The 18,253-nt window shown below is 38.6% G+C and overlaps 1 protein-coding gene across 6 annotated transcripts in view; it reads right to left on the reverse strand.

Annotated features, from left to right (window-relative positions):
* wdfy3 (WD repeat and FYVE domain containing 3) overlaps positions 1-18,253 on the reverse strand; it is a 407,974-nt gene that overhangs the window by 146,656 nt on the left and 243,065 nt on the right. For 5 of the 6 annotated variants that reach the window (XM_043696108.2, XM_043696088.2, XM_043696098.2 and 2 more), the window contains 7 exons: positions 17,784-17,904; positions 16,920-17,137; positions 14,224-14,414; positions 11,107-11,241; positions 10,648-10,827; positions 6,207-6,440; positions 1,057-1,156 (listed from right to left, as the gene is read on the reverse strand). In XM_043696108.2, coding sequence (XP_043552043.2) covers positions 1,057-1,156; positions 6,207-6,440; positions 10,648-10,827; positions 11,107-11,241; positions 14,224-14,414; positions 16,920-17,137; positions 17,784-17,904 — 1,179 coding nt within the window. The remainder of the gene's footprint in view (positions 1-1,056; positions 1,157-6,206; positions 6,441-10,647; positions 10,828-11,106; positions 11,242-14,223; positions 14,415-16,919; positions 17,138-17,783; positions 17,905-18,253) is intronic. The other variant, XM_087985817.1, reaches the window with a different exon arrangement.

Below are 18,253 nucleotides of genomic sequence, written 5' to 3' on the forward strand. Positions count from 1 at the left end.
CTCAAACAATACAGTGCGCAGATTCCTCAAGAACAAACCACGGCAAGCAGACCAAACACAGCCAGAAACCCTAACCACCTTACCATACATCAAAGAAGTTTCAGAAATGACAGCCAGACTACTAAGACCCCTCGGAATCCTAGTAGCATACAAACCCACCAACACTCTCAAACAAAAACTAACAAACTTAAAAGACCCAGTACATCCCATGGACAAAACCAACGTCATCTACAAAATTCCATGCAAGGAACTGCCACAAACACTACATAGGACAAACAGGAAGAAAGTTAGCCACCAGGATACACGAACACCAGCTAGCCATAAAAAGACACGACCCTCTCTCCTCGTAGCCCTACACGGATGAAAAAAGCCACCATTTCGACTGGGACAACACATCTATCCTGGGATAGGCTAAGCAAAGGCATGCCAGAGAATTCCTAGAAGCCTGGCACTCCAACCACAATGCCATAAACAAACACATAGATCAAGATGCCATCTATCAACCCCTCAGAAAATGAACAGGAAATGACATCACCACAAACCCCAGGAACCCCATCTAGGAAAAAGATATAAATAGAAAGCAGGAGACTACAGCTTCGCTTCACTTGGAGTTCGCCACTGATGATGTTACCTAGCCAGATAACGAAACGTCTGGATTTCAAACCTACAGCTCAGCGAACAAACCTACACCCTAGAAGTAATAGGTTATGCAGATCAGCTACAATGGTAATCTGTTTTAAATGTTGTTTTTTCGCAATATTTGTGATCACTAAATCTCAGATTCCCATCCATGTGTAAGCACCGCACTAGTATTATTATTACTGGCACCTATCGTAGGATTTGTATTGTTATAGATGTTCTCATTTCACAAAAAAACTAAATAGTGTACATGTCAAATGCAAGCAACTCTACATAATAACTAGTAAAGCCAATAAAATCATTATACAAAATAATCTGATAGTATTGATTCAACAGTTCATCGGAACATTTTAATGGAATTTTCACAAGTATGATACTTTTTCTTCCACACCATTATCTGAAGGTAGTCAGACATACCTAACAAAACATCTGCTGCCAATAAATGATCCATCACACTGTCTAAGATGCAAGTTTGGAATTCTTTTTGCTGAGCTCGTGTTGATCTGTCAGGTGAGGCCTTGACAACAGCAAAGAAAAGTCTACATTAAGAATCTCTATTACTTTGCTTGACACTATAATCCTATTAAACCTTATTTTCAATAAAGCACGCTCCACAGTTATGGTTGAGAATGAAACCACTGTTTAATCTTAAAGTATACAGAGAATGTATTGGACAAAAATAGAAGTGCTGGCAATACTCTGTGGAGAGACAAACAGAATCGATATTTCAAGTTGCAACTGTTGAACAGAACAGCTAAAACTGAGAGACATAATAGCTGTTAAAGGCGTGACAAGAAGAAGAAAATCAGGGAGGTTTGTGATAGGCCAGAAGATAAGAGATATTAAACAATATATGAACATACAAAAATGGAACAAAAGTACACATTCAACCCTTAAGCCATTCAATGTGAACATGGTGATTGGTTTGTGTTCAGATCCCACTTTCCCATCTACATGTGAAAACATTTGACTTCTTTAATTCACAAGTATCTGAACTGCCTTGATTGCAGTTCCATCCTTTCTTAAATGAGGAGGTAAAACTGCACACAATATTTGAGACGTAGACTCACCAATGTCCTGTCTAACTGAAGTGTATCATCCAGATTTTCATGTTTAATTCCAATTATAATAAAGGATAGTCTCCCATCAGACTTTTGGATCATGCGGTGTACCTGTATGCCAGCTTTTCATAACTGATGTATTTGAGCAACTAAACCCCTCAATAACTCGGATTTCTGCAGTCATTAGCTGTCTGAGTAATACACAGCAGGTAAATAGAATTTTGGCATTTAATGGAAAAGGGTTAAAAAATATAAAAGTAGGGAAATGTTGCTGCAACTGTACAAGGCAATAATGAGACCACACCTAGAGCACTATGTATAATTTTGGTCCCCTTATTTGGGGAGGATTGTAGTAGTATTGGAGGCAGTTTAGCACGGAGATTCATTCCCACATGAAGGGTTTATCTAATTAAGAGATATTGAGGAGCTTCAGCCCATACTGTCTAGAGTTTAGAAGAACAAGAGGTGTAATGGAGGTATAGAATAGCTCATTGCCTATAGGGTGGTAGAGGCAGAAACCATCATAATATTTAAAAAGTATTCAAATGTGCACTTGAGATGCCAAGATATACAAGGCTACGGGCCAAGCACTGATAAATGGGATTGGAATAGTTAGATGGTTGCAATGAGAACATGAGGGGCCAAACAGCTTCTTTCTGTGATGTAGATCTCTGACCCTACACTTATAGGCAATTGGCCAAGTAGGCACCATGTGGCTGTTTTCTCTTGTGGGGCAATCTAGAATGAAAGATCACAATCTTAGGATAAAGGGTAGAAGGTTTAAAACAGAGTAAAGAGAAATTACTTCTCTCAAAGGGTCATGGATTTGTGGAATTCTCTACCCTAGAGTGAGGTGGATGCCGAGACAGTGAGTAAATTTAAGGAGGAAATAAACAGATTTTAAAAAAATAAGTTATAGTTTGGAGGGTTTTGGGGAGCAAGAAGTAACGTGCAGAAGAGGTCGAAATGGGATCAGCTATGATTATATAGAATGGTGGTGAGGGCTCAAAGGGCTGAATAGCCTTCTCCTGCTCCTAGTTCTTCACAGCATATTTTCCTATCTTTTGGTCATCTGTGAATTTAACTACCATGTGGTTACTCCCCTCATCTGAAGCCCTGATAGAAATTGTAAGAAATTGAGGCACTAACACAGATCCCTGCAGGACTCCATCATCTCATCCTGTCAATCAGTACATATTGATGTATATTTGGTTTACTGCTAGTCAATCTTCTTACATTACATTACAGTGTAGAAACAGGCCCTTCGGCCCAACAAGTCCACACCGGCCCGCCGAAGCGCAACCCACCCATACCCCTACATTTACCCCTATACCTAACACTATGGGCAATTTAGCATGGCCAATTCACCTGAGCTGCACATCTTTGTGACTGTGGGAGGAAACCGGAGCACCCGGAGGAAACCCATGCAGACACGGGGAGAACGTGCAAACTCCACACAGTCAGTCACCTGAGGCGGGAATTGAACCCGGGTCTCTGGCGCTGTGAGGCAACAGTGCTAACCACTAACCACACTATCCAGGCTAATGTTACTCCTGACACTATGATCCTTTATTTTCCATAATAGACTTTTTCTTTACATTTGATGCCTTTCTTAACTTGTTTAGATAACCACAAAATGTGGGTCTTCCTCTAGAATGTTTCTTTGATGTAAAATCTTGCCAAATATTTTGTGGGAACTGAACTACAGTACATCTACTGGCTATCCTTCATCCACAGCACATTAACTAAATCAAACAAGTCTAATAAATTGGTTAAATACAACTTTTGCTTCACAATTACCTTGAACTTATCCAAGCCGATAGTTGTATTTTTACAGTTAATTTTAACAGCTTCCTCATGACAAATGGCAAGTTAACTGGCCTTTGGCACCCTTTTTATCTCCCTCTCTTCTTGAGTACAGGGGTTATATTTGTTATTTTCTGGTCTGATGGAACTTTTCCTGAATAGAGGGAAGTTCTGGAAAAACAACACCAGCACATCATCTACCTCACTGACCAAGTCTTTTAAGACCCTAAATTAGGTATGTCTGGGATCTTGAGACATGCCAGCCCACAGCCCAATGGGTTTATCTAATACCTCTTCCCTGTCGATTTCATTTCACTAAATTCCAAATAAAAATAGAAATTGCTGGCAGCATCTGTGAAGAGAAATCAGAGTTAACGTTTCGAGTCGGGTGAACCTTCCTCAGAACTCAATTCACTAAATTCCTTTCTCCCTCCCAAATGCTTTTTGTATTTTCTGTAATGAAAACTACTTTGTTTCTGTCTTCAATACATCCACCATTTCCTTATTATCTACGAGTAACTCCTCATTCTCACTCTCTAGAGGATTAGCACTCATCTAGCAGAAACTCATGCTGTCCATTCTTATGTTTTTAGCTAATTTCCTCTCAAACTCTTAATGCCTTTATTCTGATAAGCCTTTAAGTCATTGTCTGGCATTTGTTAAATTTCTAATCAATCTGACCTACTGCTCAACTTTTCAGTTACTAATTTTTTCTCTTTCATTTTGATACTTTCCTTAATTTCTTGAATTCACTGCAGATGGTGGGTCCTTCTTTTAGGACTTTTCATTACAGTAGGGGTAGATTTATTTTGAATATTCTGTGGGGAATATTCCCTAAACATCTGACTCTCTCTACTAACCTATCCTCTAGCCTTGTATGTCCATTCAGTTTCAACTAGCTCAGCCTCCACGCCCTATATAGTTGCCTTTATGTAAGCTTAACATACTAGTCCTGCAACCAATCCCTTTCAAACAGGATGCAAAACTCAATCATATTTTTGTCACATTTATCTAGGTGTGCCTTTACCCTGAGGCTGTGAATTAATCCTGTCACATTATGCAACACCAAGTTTATTATAACTTGCTTGCTGATCAGTTTCAGAATGTGCTCCTTGCAATTACAAGGGAATTGCTGGAAATAACCAAAGAGAGTGACAATATAACAAGAGTTTAAAGATGGGACCGAAAGGTGTGAATGGCAAAATAACAAGCAGCTGCTCCCCTAAAGCAACAAGCAGCAAAGTTAAGAAAGAAGTCTGTAATTTTAGTGGTGGCTGGTGGTCGTGATGGTTGGGAAGGGAAAGGAAAAACAGCATGGGGTAGTGCAGTGAGACAGAAAAATAATTCCAGCCTCAAAATAGCTGAACTCAGTTTTGAGTCCAGGTGTCTGTGGAAGTGCTTATTAGAAAAAATGTGCTTCTTTGACCCTCAGTACCAATGGAATAGCCTTTTTCATTATTTATTAATGGGATGAGGATTTAATTGGCTAGGCCAACATTTTTTTTGCCAACTCCTAGTTGCACTTGATAATATTGTGGCGAGTTATTTTTCTGAACCACTGCATTCCATTAGATCTAGGTAGACCCACAATGCCTTTCAGGAGGCAGTTTCAGGAATTTGACTCAGTTAATGGTCAAAGAAAGCTGTTAATGAGAGAGAAAGCTAGGGAATTAAATTGCAAATAACTAAGCATGCTTGTGGACCGAGTGGAATTAGTCAACAATTAAAGCAGTCATCCAATTAGTGTCTGTCTCCCCAATGTGGAGAAGATCACACCACAAACAGTAAATGCAGTTTAGCAAATTGAAAAAGAAGTATTTGAAAACCGATGCTTCACCCGGAAGCAGTGTTTGAGCCTTGGATGGTGAGGAAAGAGGAACTAAAAGGGCAGATATGACATCACCTGTGCTTACATGGAATGGTGCCACTGAAAATGATTTTGAAGTGATTAAGCACTGAATCATGCTATTGCAGAAGGAATGCTCCCCTTTGAATCCTGAGGAGAGGGGTGGGGTGGCATACATCAAATTTGATAATACCTTAAATATGGAAGACAGCAAGGTGAAAGGTGAGGACAGGAAAACCTCATCATTGTCTAGGCAGCAGAGCAACAGTGTGGGAAATGGATTAGATGTGGCTGAGGACCCTGTCAACCACAGTTAGGTAGTTCAGTCTTTGGCTGAAGGGGGGGGAAAAAGGACATATCAAAAGGTGCTGACATGGACAACTGCATCATCAGAACAGCTACGATGGAGACATGGAAACCAGAAGCATCCAATGCAATCTTTCAGGCTGCAAGGTATCATTGGCAAATTTTTAAGTTCTTCTCTGTATTTTAATATCCTGGTCATGGACAAAAAAGCAGTGTCTCAGAACTGAACCCTGGGGGTTAAGTATAATTTTCCATCCTCCAAAGTGAAAATCAATAAGTTATTATGACTCACTGTTTTCTGTACTTACGCCACTTTTTTAAAAATCAACCTGACACTGATCCTTCCTTTCAAGGAACCTCAATTGTTTTTAACCAGAGATTAGTTTATAAAATAGTAGAATGTATATTTTGATCAAGTCCTCTCACCATCTGTTCATGGAGATGAATTACTGATTAAGATGAATATCTTGACCTTTTGGTCAAGAAAATAGACAAATAGTGAGAAAAATCATTTACACATGTATTATTTCAGGTTGATCAACACCTACCTCTAATAGCAGGTCTATGAGAGTAGTCTGTTTGCTGGCAGGTGCAAGACATAAATTTTCTACCGCAAGGACACGCATGAAGTCAAATACAAACTTCCTGGCAGGGTGGTTGGTGAGGAAGGTCTTCGCCCCGACATTACAATATTCTGATTGACTCCTATTCATGCCTGTATCACCTGCAAATGCCTTGAATTCTTCAGCAGGAGAGCCGACATCATCATCATGATCAGTCACCTAAAAAACATCCCATTTTAGAAAAGCAACTTTACAGATACATTGTACTTTTTAAAGTAATAAAACATCCCAAAGCAAATCACAGAAATATTACAAAACAAAGTATGATATTGAGCGACATAAGGAGATATCAGGTTACACAACCAAAGGTTGGGTCTAAAACGTAGGTTATATTGTATGCTTAAGGGATGAAAGTGAGAAAGTGAGTAAGGATATTCCAAAAGTTAGGAAAATTAAAGGCCACCAACTGTGCAGTATTTACAATTTGGGAGGAACAAAAGGCCAGAATTAGAGGAGTACAGATGGAGCAGAAGATTGTGTGGAGGAAATTCAGTAATAGGGAGGGGCAACTCCACAGACAGATTTGAAAACAAAATCAAGCATACTTAATGCTCTCCCCTGCAACAAGTTTAGTGGCTGGAGGCACTTAATTGGAGAAAAGGATACCCAGTGAGCACCTGTCACCTTCCAGCCTTTGCCTTATTTAAGGATATGGCAGGACAGCTCATGGATGATCGTCCTGACTCCTCACCAATTACTCACCATAACTGAGCAAATATCTGGGCAGAGGCTTCTTTTTTTATGCTTGCGGGTTACCAAAGAGATCTCTCATATACCCAATTGCAATACATGGTATCAGCAGAAGGACCTCATGAAAGTCACCTGTCATGTTTTCTGCTCCCCCTCCAATAACCTGCATTCCTTGACTACCTCTTGCCATGACTTTACTTGTGGTTTGGATCCTCTAACAATCCTGGGTGTTGGTGAATGCATTACAAGGAGCAGCTGCTAACTCCCCAGTGGCATTACTGAGCAAAGAAGAGCTGCTGATCTGTGATCATTGTCAATGGGACTTCTGTCCCTGTGATCCTCGGTTTTGGGTGAAGGCACACTGCTATGCAGTGGTGAATAATTAGCACTTAATTAGTTGGATCTTTTGTAAAAAAGGAGATACAAGGTTTTTTGTTTGCTTCATAGTCAACAGGCAAGAGTCTCATCACCTACATTAAATTCTGCCTATTGTGTTGCTTGACTGAGAGTGAATGTAGGTCAGTGAGCATAGAAGTGTGGTGAATGGGACTTGCTCATAGTTATGACCTGGATGGCAAAGTTGTGAATAACCTCAAGTTTATGTAGAGTAGTATATGGAAGAAGAGTAAGGAGTACATTTCAGCAGATGTATTACAGAGGTGGAAATTAGCTCAATGATTGCATGAATACAAGGCCAAAAACATATCTTGGGATCAAATGTGACATTTAATCCCACACTATGGTCTAGAACAGGAATGGAGCCAGTAGCCAATGCACAGAGTTCTGAATGGCAACCAAAAGCCCTGGCTTCAGTCTTAATATTTAACGAGAGGAAATTTCTGTTGAATCCCTTCCAGCATGTCCAAGCAGTCCAATAAGTGAAAACTAACACCTTGCCTTCAAATGGTTAAGGAGAAGCAGGGATATGACAACAAAAAAAGCGACAAAGTATAAGGTCAATGAAACCAGAGACATTATTCTAAGAGCTGGAAGAGAGCCATTACAAGTGAATCCCTTGCTATGAAAAATAGGTAAGAACAGACCAGATGAGAGTAGTTACATCAACTTGGTCAATAGTGGGAAGCAGTTAGAGGATAGTGCGGTCAAACACATCAATAGTTGTTGACAGGTCAAGAAAGGTGAAAAGGAGTTCAACTTTGTCACAATCACATATAATATTTGCGTTTCAATATGGTGGCTGCAACAGAAACCTGACTGAAAGGGTGCAACCATGAAGGTCTGAGTAAATGGGAACAGATTTGGAATGTGACTTTATTGTATATGGACCTGAGGCATAAGCACCACCTCAGTGTGAAGCTGTCTTGTGAACCTCTGGGTGGACCAGCCCACGATCTCAAAAGGATTAAGACCTATTATTGAGGTTCCTCTCATATATGCAATGTCCATCCTTTCAGTGAGACTTGCACACTCAGTGCATGACAAGTAATAAAGTATATCTTGCTTAAGATAAGATATTCTCATTGGACAAGCAAGTGTTTTCCTTCACCACACCTGACCAATTGGGTCCAGTAATTCCATACCATAAAAGATGATGGCAACAAATGTAACCCATTTTGAACAACACTCCAGACAGTCTCACACACAAAAGGTGATCAGCAGTGAAGACTGTACATCCAATACTGTGAGCAACAGTGTGGATTCAATTTAGCCACCTCTTAGTATTCATTGGCAGTGATGCAGGTCATGGTATTTCCAGCATCTTTAGACTCAGCCTGCTCATGAGGAGAGTCAACAATATGGAAGAGCTGAACACTTAAAAACATTACAGAAGAAACCTTCTTGGGAAGATTCAACAAGGAATAATCTATAATCAAAGGAAAAGCATTCTGACTTGGGAAAAGATGCTTTGCGGCAGGGAGTTAAGAGCTCCCTGAAGAAAGGGAATTAATTACTAGCAAATAGGAGCAGTCCTGATTTGGCATTCAACGTAAAGTGAATAGATGTTGGACACTCCTTGAGTGAAGTTAAATCGCCGGTTAAATCCAAAAAGAATACAACAGTACAACAAATGGAAAGTGAAAATGTTAGAAAGTACTTGCAGCTCAGATAAAATCTTTACAGAACAGTGGGCATACTCAATGTGGCAAAGTTACAGCAAAGGAAATCAAGGGCCAGAAAATCAATTTAAACTAAGGTTACAGATCTGGGCATGTCAATAGCCAGAATTAAAGTGAAAATGTAGCAGATAAGAAATCTCATCAGTCCTCAAAGTGGTGTAATAAGACTTTATCAAGATTAGATTAGATTACCTACATTGTGGAAACAGGCCCTTCGGCCCAACAAGTCCACACCGACCCTCCGAAGAGTAACCCACCCAGTCCCATTTCCCTCTGACTAACGCACGTAACACTACGGGCAATTTAGCATGGCCAATTCACCTGACCTGCACATCTTTGGACTGTGGGATGAAACCGGAGCACCCAGAGGAAACCCACACAGACAGTCACCCGAAGCTGGAATCGAACCTGGGAAACTAGGAAGCAATTAGTCAAACTGCAGAGAATAGGAATCAACCGGGGGGGGGGGGGTTGTGGAATTCCTGAAGAAGGGCTTATGCCCGAAACGTCGATTCTTCTGCTCCTTGAATGCTGCCTGACCTGCTGCGCTGATCAAACTGAGTGCAAGTTTTGCTCGCCCAAAGCAGTGGGTGGCTCGGTGGTTAGCACTGCTGCCTCACAGCGCCCGAGACCCGGGTTCAATTCCCACCTCAGGCAATTGTCTGTGTGGAGTTTGCACATTCTCCCAGTGTCAGCATGGGTTTCCTCCCACAGTCCAAAAATGTGCAGGTTAGGTGAACTGGCCATGCTAAATTGCCCGTAGTGTTAGGTGAAGGGGCAAATGTAGGGGAATGGGTCTGAGTGGGTCGCTCTTCAGGGTCAGAGTGGATTTGTTGGGCCGAAGGGTCTGTTTCCACACTGTAAATAATCTAATCTAAAAACAAACTTGCAACTAGTTTCAGCTTTTTCCACATTTTATTAACAAGTCAACAGGCGATTTATGACAACAATCACAAGCAACAGATAATCATAGACAATTTAAAGTTTACATAGTAAAACAGGGCATCGAAACCAATGATAAGTTTCAAGCCGTGTCATTCTGGGACAAAAGTGCAATTAGAAATTGTGATATTTTTGAAGTTTATGCCATGCTAACAACATAAAAATATACAAAATGCAGCTAAGTTAAGAGTGTGGCTAGATATCCTAATGACAGCAAAAATGCCACTTCCTTCATCAAATCACCTTAAGCACTCAGTTTCAAGGAATTAACTAAATGGCAGTGGAGGTGATGCTATTAAAGCATTTCACTTGTGAATAGTACAATCAAAATTTGTGATCTTCATAATGCACTTTAAAAACCATCCTCAGTCTTGGCCACTTAGACAACAGCTCAATTGGTCAAAGCCCCTCTTTCCAGTCTTGTTTAACACAGTTGACTTCTTTATAGCCAATTAGGTCCCTCATCCACATTTTGTTCTTCATCCATACATCTCAAATACCAAGACCAGTTTGACAGAGACAGACATTAATAATGTGCAAAATCAAACAAAGTACTTTTCACAATATTATCCATTTTTCATTTAATTCACTTCTCAGAACTTTGTGCAAATGACTCACAATTATGCTATGTAATTTAGCATAAATTAAAGACTCACCATTTCTGAATATGGTCTGATGTTAAAAGGAAAGACTGTTGCTGCAAAAGCACAAAGGAATTCTGGGCTTGTCCAAAGTGGAGCTAAATCTGGAACATTGTGATATAAGTAACGAAAAAACTGCATCAAAGTGACTGGGTACTCTCTAAGCCAAGAACCTTCCTCTTCAGACTGCCAGGGCTATAGGAAGATACAATATGTTAAGGTCAAGACAAAACAAGTCCTTCATTTTCATGTCTAACTTAATTTGACGCTAAATACATCACTAAGCATGTGTAGAATTTTTTTAATTTCAATGTAGTTTAGATTAGATAGGTTTTTGTAGATTTCAGACCAATTGAAGTGGAAATGTGTTCTTTGCTTTCAAGTAACATTGAATAGCAAGGTTTTACTTTCACAATTAATTTCATCTAAGTCTTTATACAGTTAATAAGCTGAATTTGATTTGTATATACTTACAAGATTGAGCATACTCCTCAGCATTCCCAACAATAGAAAAGCAGATTCTGAGCATACTGTGTGAACTGATGCAACTACTGTTCCACTGGAAGCAGGAACACCGAAGATAAATGTCCAGATAGAATCCAAATCAAACTGTATTAAGAAAGCACGTGGAAAGATACCCAGTTACCATTTGAACTATTTTTTCTTATATGTTGCAGTATTATGCTACAATTGCAAAATTTACAGGCTGTTTTGCTACAGTTCTACATGAGAGGGAGTTACCCTCAAATTTGAAAGAACCATTTTATTCAGACCAGCAGATTCTGTATTGATAGATAAATTTAGCACTGATGGATTATTCAAGTACTGGGAATTATTTGCTGTATTATGCAATGGTAATACTAGAAATTTGCTTTTATATCAATATATTTAATTACAAAACTACACGTTTTAAAAAGGGATCGTGTTGCCTCACCATATTTTAGTTTGATAGACAAGTGACAGAAGGAACAATATCAATTTGTATTGATATAACAGATTTAGCATAATAAAATTTCCCAAGACCGTGGACAGGGACATTAGAAAACCAAGTATTATTTGGAGCAATATAAGAAGAAATTAACTGAGATGACAAAAAGTTAAATTTTAACATGCGTTTTAAAGGAGCAAACAGAGAGGGGCAATGAGTTGTTGGTAGAACATTCCAGAGTTGGGGGCAGGCAACTGAGGGTCAATGATTCAATGAAAATTGTGGGAGGTGGACAAAAGACAAAGAATTAGAACAACCAGATGTCTGTATTTCGGCTGCTTTACATTGTACTATAATTATTGTAATGTTTAAGTTTGTTTTTTCTTTCTACGTTGTTATGATCCTGTGCTGAGGCACTTGTACCCAAGATGGCACCTCGTGTGGTGACATTATACACTTTTCACTGTACTCCTGCACTTATGAGTACACATGACAATAAAATCAAATAAATAGAACAAAAATAAATGTCTGAAGGCTGAGGCTGGTGAATATTACTGTGATAGTGAAGGAAGAATTAATTAAAAATAAGGATGAAAATGTTAAAATCAACTCCTTATTTGACTGTGAATCAACGTAACTTGGTGAGCACAGGGTAATAGGGGATTTGTCGCAAGTTAAGACAGTCAGTAGAGTTCTGGATGACCTCACGTTTGTGGATGTAAAATGTAGAAAACCAGGCATGAATGTATGTTAACTACTTGAGATTAGAAGAATGCATGGTTGAAAGTACTTCTATCTAAACTTAAAAAACATGTATCATATCTCGGAGTAGAAAATTATGGTAACTTGTAGTGAAGGTGCTCGTTAAATTATTTCTCAGAATTTCAAAAGACTCTTCAGAAAATCCATCAAGTTTGTTTACGAATCCAAATACTTATTGGCAAAATGGCAATAGCTGACCTACCCCATTGTACTTCATCTACACTATTGATGTGAAATCAGCACTAAAATAACTCCAGATTTTCTAAATGAGACTAAATTGTAGAATCATACAGTGCAGAAGATGCCCTTTAACCCACTGAGCTACATCAAAGCAAAAGTGTCACCTGACCTTCAACCTAACCCCAGGTATCAGCACCTGGCCCACAGCTAGGACAGGAAATTGATATAATTTCCAATCTATACGAACAAAAATGGAAAAAAATCAACTTTTGTTTTGATTTCATAAATATAGAAGCAGCTCCAAAATTGACTTCTGAATGCTGCCACAATTCTCAGTCTGCTCCACTTTCTTTCATTGCCAATATGATCTTCTTCGCAGCGTATTCTTAAGTTATAATTTTCATCAGCTGATTTCAAAGATTTGAATTTCCAAGGTCCAGAATAATCATTAAATATTGACCTAATTGGTTTTTTTTGATAGAGGTAAGCCATCACTCGTTAATTTAAAGTCATCCTGAGAAAGTAGTTTGTTTTAATCTTTCAGATTCTCAATGTTTAAAATGCTATAAACAAAGCAGAAACACACTAACTCAAAAACAGATGGTGTGATTCACAACACAGTGACAAGTTGACTCTGGCATGTTTCCCAGAGGTCTCATTGAAGGATCGGACATTGGGAAGGAATGGGTCAAGCTACCAACTCTTCTCCTTGCTTGCCGCACTGTTTTCTTCTTTGCTATCACTCACTTGTGCCTGTGTGCATCCTCAGAGGCCTGGGGTTAGTGAATCACCAGCTGCAACCATCGTCACCCTGGAAATGCTGCTGGTTTACCATTGGCTGGTAGTTCTTGGTAGCAGGACATTCATTTGTATCCTTCAGCCCAGAAGTCATCCAGCTACTAGGCTATGGCACAAATTGCTACAGGCCTTCCTCAAATGAAGCAATGCGGAGATCTGTCCAACTGTCTAGCCAGCAGCTGAGACCTCAACACCTCCACAAAATAGCACCTATTAGCAGCAAAACAGTTTGCTGCAGACGGTTAACACTAAATATGAACAATATGAAACAGTGAGTCACTTGTGTTCCTGTAGCTTATAGGATAAAACATCTCAAGATTCAAGTCAGCCATCACCAATGGGATAAAATAGAATGAAACTGATGCTGTATTATAAAAACAGGTGTAAAAAATATTATATCTAGACTTGAAACAAAGCAGCTAAAATTATTAAACATACAGTCCAAAAATGTGCAGGTTAGGTGAATTGGCCAAGCTAAATTGCCTGTAGTGTTAGGATGAAGGGGTAAATATGGGGGGGGGGTGGGTGGGTGGGTTGCTCTTCAGGGGGTCGGTGTGGACTTTTTGGGCCGAAGGTCCTGTTTCCACACTAAGTAATCTACTCTAATATGTCATAGTTTAAAGTGACAAAGCATTCAATTGCATTGGTTGAAAATAATTTGCCATTCTTACTCCATTTTATTACTTGTAAAATTGTTTTAATTCTTTAAATACATTTGTGAACCAAATGGTCTCAAAATTGGATAAAATAAGACTACTTCCCCACTTCTACATTTTCAACTTCAGGTTGGAATGGGAAAAATCATGTTATTCCATATTAATGCGTTAGACCCTTAAATGTATTCAATGAATTTAAATGAAGTAACAAAATGGCACCCAAACTTTTAAAAATTAATAAAGAATAAAATTATATGAATTACATACCTGGAGGCTTTCTGGCAGTTCAGTAACTGGCTGTTGGAGGAAAAGGGCCATCAACAGAAAATATAGTTCAGGCACATTGGTATGTTTGGGTAAGAATGACTGAAGAATATAAAAACCAGGGACGTGACAAGCATCACGGTTTATCTCACGCACTGTTGATCTACCACCAGCAATTCTGCCAACATTGAAACCTAAAAATGACAAGTTACAAATATTGTTAGATAAAAATCAGTTGTTACAATAATTTTGCATTAAAAAATAACCTCTTCAGTGAAAGGTAACGTGACTTCTAATCAACATAACATGACTGCACAGCATCATAAAGAAAATTTAAATTGTTTTAAATTATGCTGCAAATTATCTTACTTGCATTTAGTCTGAAGCAAGAAGAGTTTTATGTCATATCTTAGCAGTTAGGTAACTTTTTAAATTTGTTCATGGGACATAGCTCTTAATTGCTCTAGAAGAGACAGTGATGAGTTGCCTTCTTGCACTGCTGCAGTTCTTGAGGTATAGGGCCACTCAGTGCTGTCAGAAAGGGATTTTCAAAATTACTCAGTGACAGTTAAGGAATAGCAAAACTGTTCCAAGTCAGGACAATGTATGACTTTGAGGAACTTGCAGGTGGTGGTGTACCAAACATGTGCCACCCTTGTCTTCAAGGGATCAATTATTTTTTGAAGATGCTGTCAGAAGAGCCTTGATGAGTTACTGCAGTGCATTTTGTAGATGATACACACTCTGGTCTCTGTTCATTGTTGGTTAAAGGAGTGAATGGAATGTTAATCAAGTGTGCTGTTTGGTTTTGGAAAGTGTCAAGCTTCTAGTGTGTAGTTGGAGCTGCATTCATCCAGTCATATGTCTAATTGTCTTCTGACCAACATCGTAGAGGCGCACAAGGGAAAAAGAAGGCATGTTACTGGTCACAGAATTTCTAGCCAAAAACAAAAAAAATGCTGGTAAAACTCAGCAGTCCTGGCATTATCTATGGGGAGAAAGCAGAGGCAGTATTGAGTCCAGTGACTGTCGTGGCTTGGCACTTGAGTGGCGTGAATGTTACTTGCCACTTATCAGCCCAAACCTGAACATTGCCCAGGTTGTACTGCTGTATGTTGAGCAAAGATCCTTTTGGGTAGGGCCTTTAAATTTACATATCCACACCTCAGTGCTGGAGAGGGAGGAATGGGATTAAAAACAGTTAGGATGACCACATGCATATGTTACCCAGGAACTCAAGAACTGCATTAATATCAGCCTTTAGACAGCCTGAACAGTCAATCGTCATGCATGCACATCCCACCTTCAGTACTTAAAGTATTGAAGCTACTGGAAACTGATATCCTGTCACAATTGCGGCGCAATTCAATTGTTTTAGATTAATCGTTTAATAGATTAAAATGATACTGCTGCAATTTAGGCAAATAAATCAGCATTGAAAGCAAACAGTTTTTTCTCATCAGACAGGGCTTCTACACCACTCCAAACTGCAAGCAATACCCTTGTAGAATTGCTACCAATTTATAAGAACATCCATTAATACAGCGCTTTTCCCAGCCTGAGGATAGCCCTAAATGCTAAACAGTCAATGAATTATTTTTAAGGTGCAATATAGGAAAGTCCTACAGGAATTTGCTTTTAGCAAGGCCCATAGTTTTCAAGAATGAGTCGGAATGGGAAAGACACAAGTAGCAAGATGAAGAAGTTTAATATGGTTTTGATATTGCGGGATAACTTCAAGTCACCATACCAATAGAAATCCTCCACACAGATCCAATATATCTACCTAAACAGGCAGAGAGAATTTCTTTGGTTTAAAGCATCATGTAAAAGATGGCATACAACATCTATCAGTTTAAAAGTGATATGTCAGGCTGGATTATACACTAAACCTTGAAGGCTTCAGAAACTATAAACGTTTCCTGTATTTCCTGAATAGTATTTATCAAAAGGTACATGTGAAATTTTGTTTACAGTTCCTTCTTCTTTACCATAAAGTGTTTGAAAATGTAATACATTTCTTGTTTTCTTATTGTATATTCAGTGTACCGCTCAGGAACTTATTTTCACAGCAAATATGGTAAAACTCATGCATTTTATAGCCACCTCCTCAATCAAACCAAACTGACATTGGAAAAATAATTATAAGGCATCCCAACTATATTGCTGTACATAATTAATTTAAACCAGTTTAGAATACCAGACTTTCGTGATAAAATGGTATTCTATGTACAGAGAAGGTGCCTTAGTAAAGCAGCAAACTATTTAAGTTTTGAATATCGGGTCACTGGCATTTATCTCCAGACTTAGAAAATTGATGTAGGACTATAGGCATATACAGTTGAGACCAGACAAGGATGACCGTTTTCTTTCCAGAAAACAAAATCCTCAAAAGAACCATGTAGGTTTAAATAAGATCTTAAAACAGTTTCATAATTTTTAGTTCCAGATTTCATTTTTTGTATAATCTGAATTCAAATTCTTAAGTAACCATAACATGATTTGAAGTTTCACTATCTGGACTGGTTTGACCGTTGATTAATCATCCAATAAGAGAAGGATTCCACCATGGATACGTCACATTTGATTTTTTGGGAGGAGCTACACAAAACATAATGCCTCCTATATAATGCAGAAAGCAAACAGGCAAATTCCAGATGTACCAGCAACATTGTGCAACAGTAAGATTTCACACATACCTAATACAGTTCCAATTTTATTTGTGAGAACAGAGTCAGTCTGGTCGAGCCAGCCTCCTCCAGAAAGCCCTTCCTTAAACTTGGCAAGGATCGACTGGTTGCTCAGCAGTACAACAAGAATTCGCATTGCTGCAGTGACAGTAGTGGGATGCAGGTGCTCTTCCATGAACATCAAAAGCCAGTCAAAACCCCAAATCTTCACCAATTCTTCACATGCTCTGTGGGTTTGTTGTTATAGGTATGTTTTGAAAGGGAAGAATTAATCAAGTAAGCTAACATTTCAGGCTAGAAATAGGGTAGAAAGCAGTTTTAACAACATAATAGAAATCCAATTGCAAGAACAGCATTTAGCCTTACATATCAAATAACATCAAAATTACTTAACCACCAACCTCGGGCCCTGGTGAAGAGTGATTGGCCAGCTGCATACAAAATAAAATAGAATTTCTCTGTACTAAGCTGCTAATTGGTATTTACATGTACTGTGGAGGTGAAATTTCTGTTGTTGCTGCACACAACAGACTAAGTGACTAGTTACTGAGGAAAGGAGCATACATTTATAATTTTCTTATATGTTAAGAACAATTAAACTGAAAAAAAATGATGTTAAAAAACATTGCTTAAATGTTCTAAGACGACAAGCAGAAATTCTTGAAAAATATTTTATATAGTCAAAATTATCCTCAATTTGAAATTCTCCCACAGCTACTTAAATCCACCCACAGCAATCACACAAATATTAATGTGTGATTTTTACTTGATATGCAGTACAAGGTAACAAAATTAGACAGTAGACAGTGTACATTGCACATTATATATAGATATATATTAATTACAGCAAACTATAATTCCAGCAATACTTACTGTGGATTAACACTGTTTTTCTCTTTTGAAGTATACAATAACTTTAGCAGGATATCCAAAAGTCTGTTTCTCAACAGAATGGCATTAGCTGAAACCAGGCCACCCAAATCATCATCGACACCTGACAAACATGTGAAATATCCAAGTCTTCAAAACTCATCTCTAGATAATCTTCAAATAAACAATATTTTTACATATTGCTGGAGGCTTGAAAGAATCCAAGTATTAGATAATTACTATTAGTTAACTAAAAAGGAAACAGAGGTGGGGTATAAAGGAAGGTATCAGTGACAATGTTGAGAATGATATAGGTGCCACAGACCACGATGAGAATTCAGATTCTGTGGAACTAAGAAATAGTCAGGCAAAGAAGCCATAGATGGGAGTCATCTGTAGATCACTGAAGAGCTATATCATTGTAGAACCAAGTATGAATCAGGAGAAGATGGAGGCATAATAGAACAGCATTA

Source organism: Chiloscyllium plagiosum, unplaced genomic scaffold, assembly GCF_037043375.1.
Source record: "Chiloscyllium plagiosum isolate Xiang-an unplaced genomic scaffold, Cpla_swu_hap1 HiC_scaffold_1, whole genome shotgun sequence".
In the NCBI taxonomy this organism is placed as follows: domain Eukaryota; kingdom Metazoa; phylum Chordata; class Chondrichthyes; order Orectolobiformes; family Hemiscylliidae; genus Chiloscyllium; species Chiloscyllium plagiosum.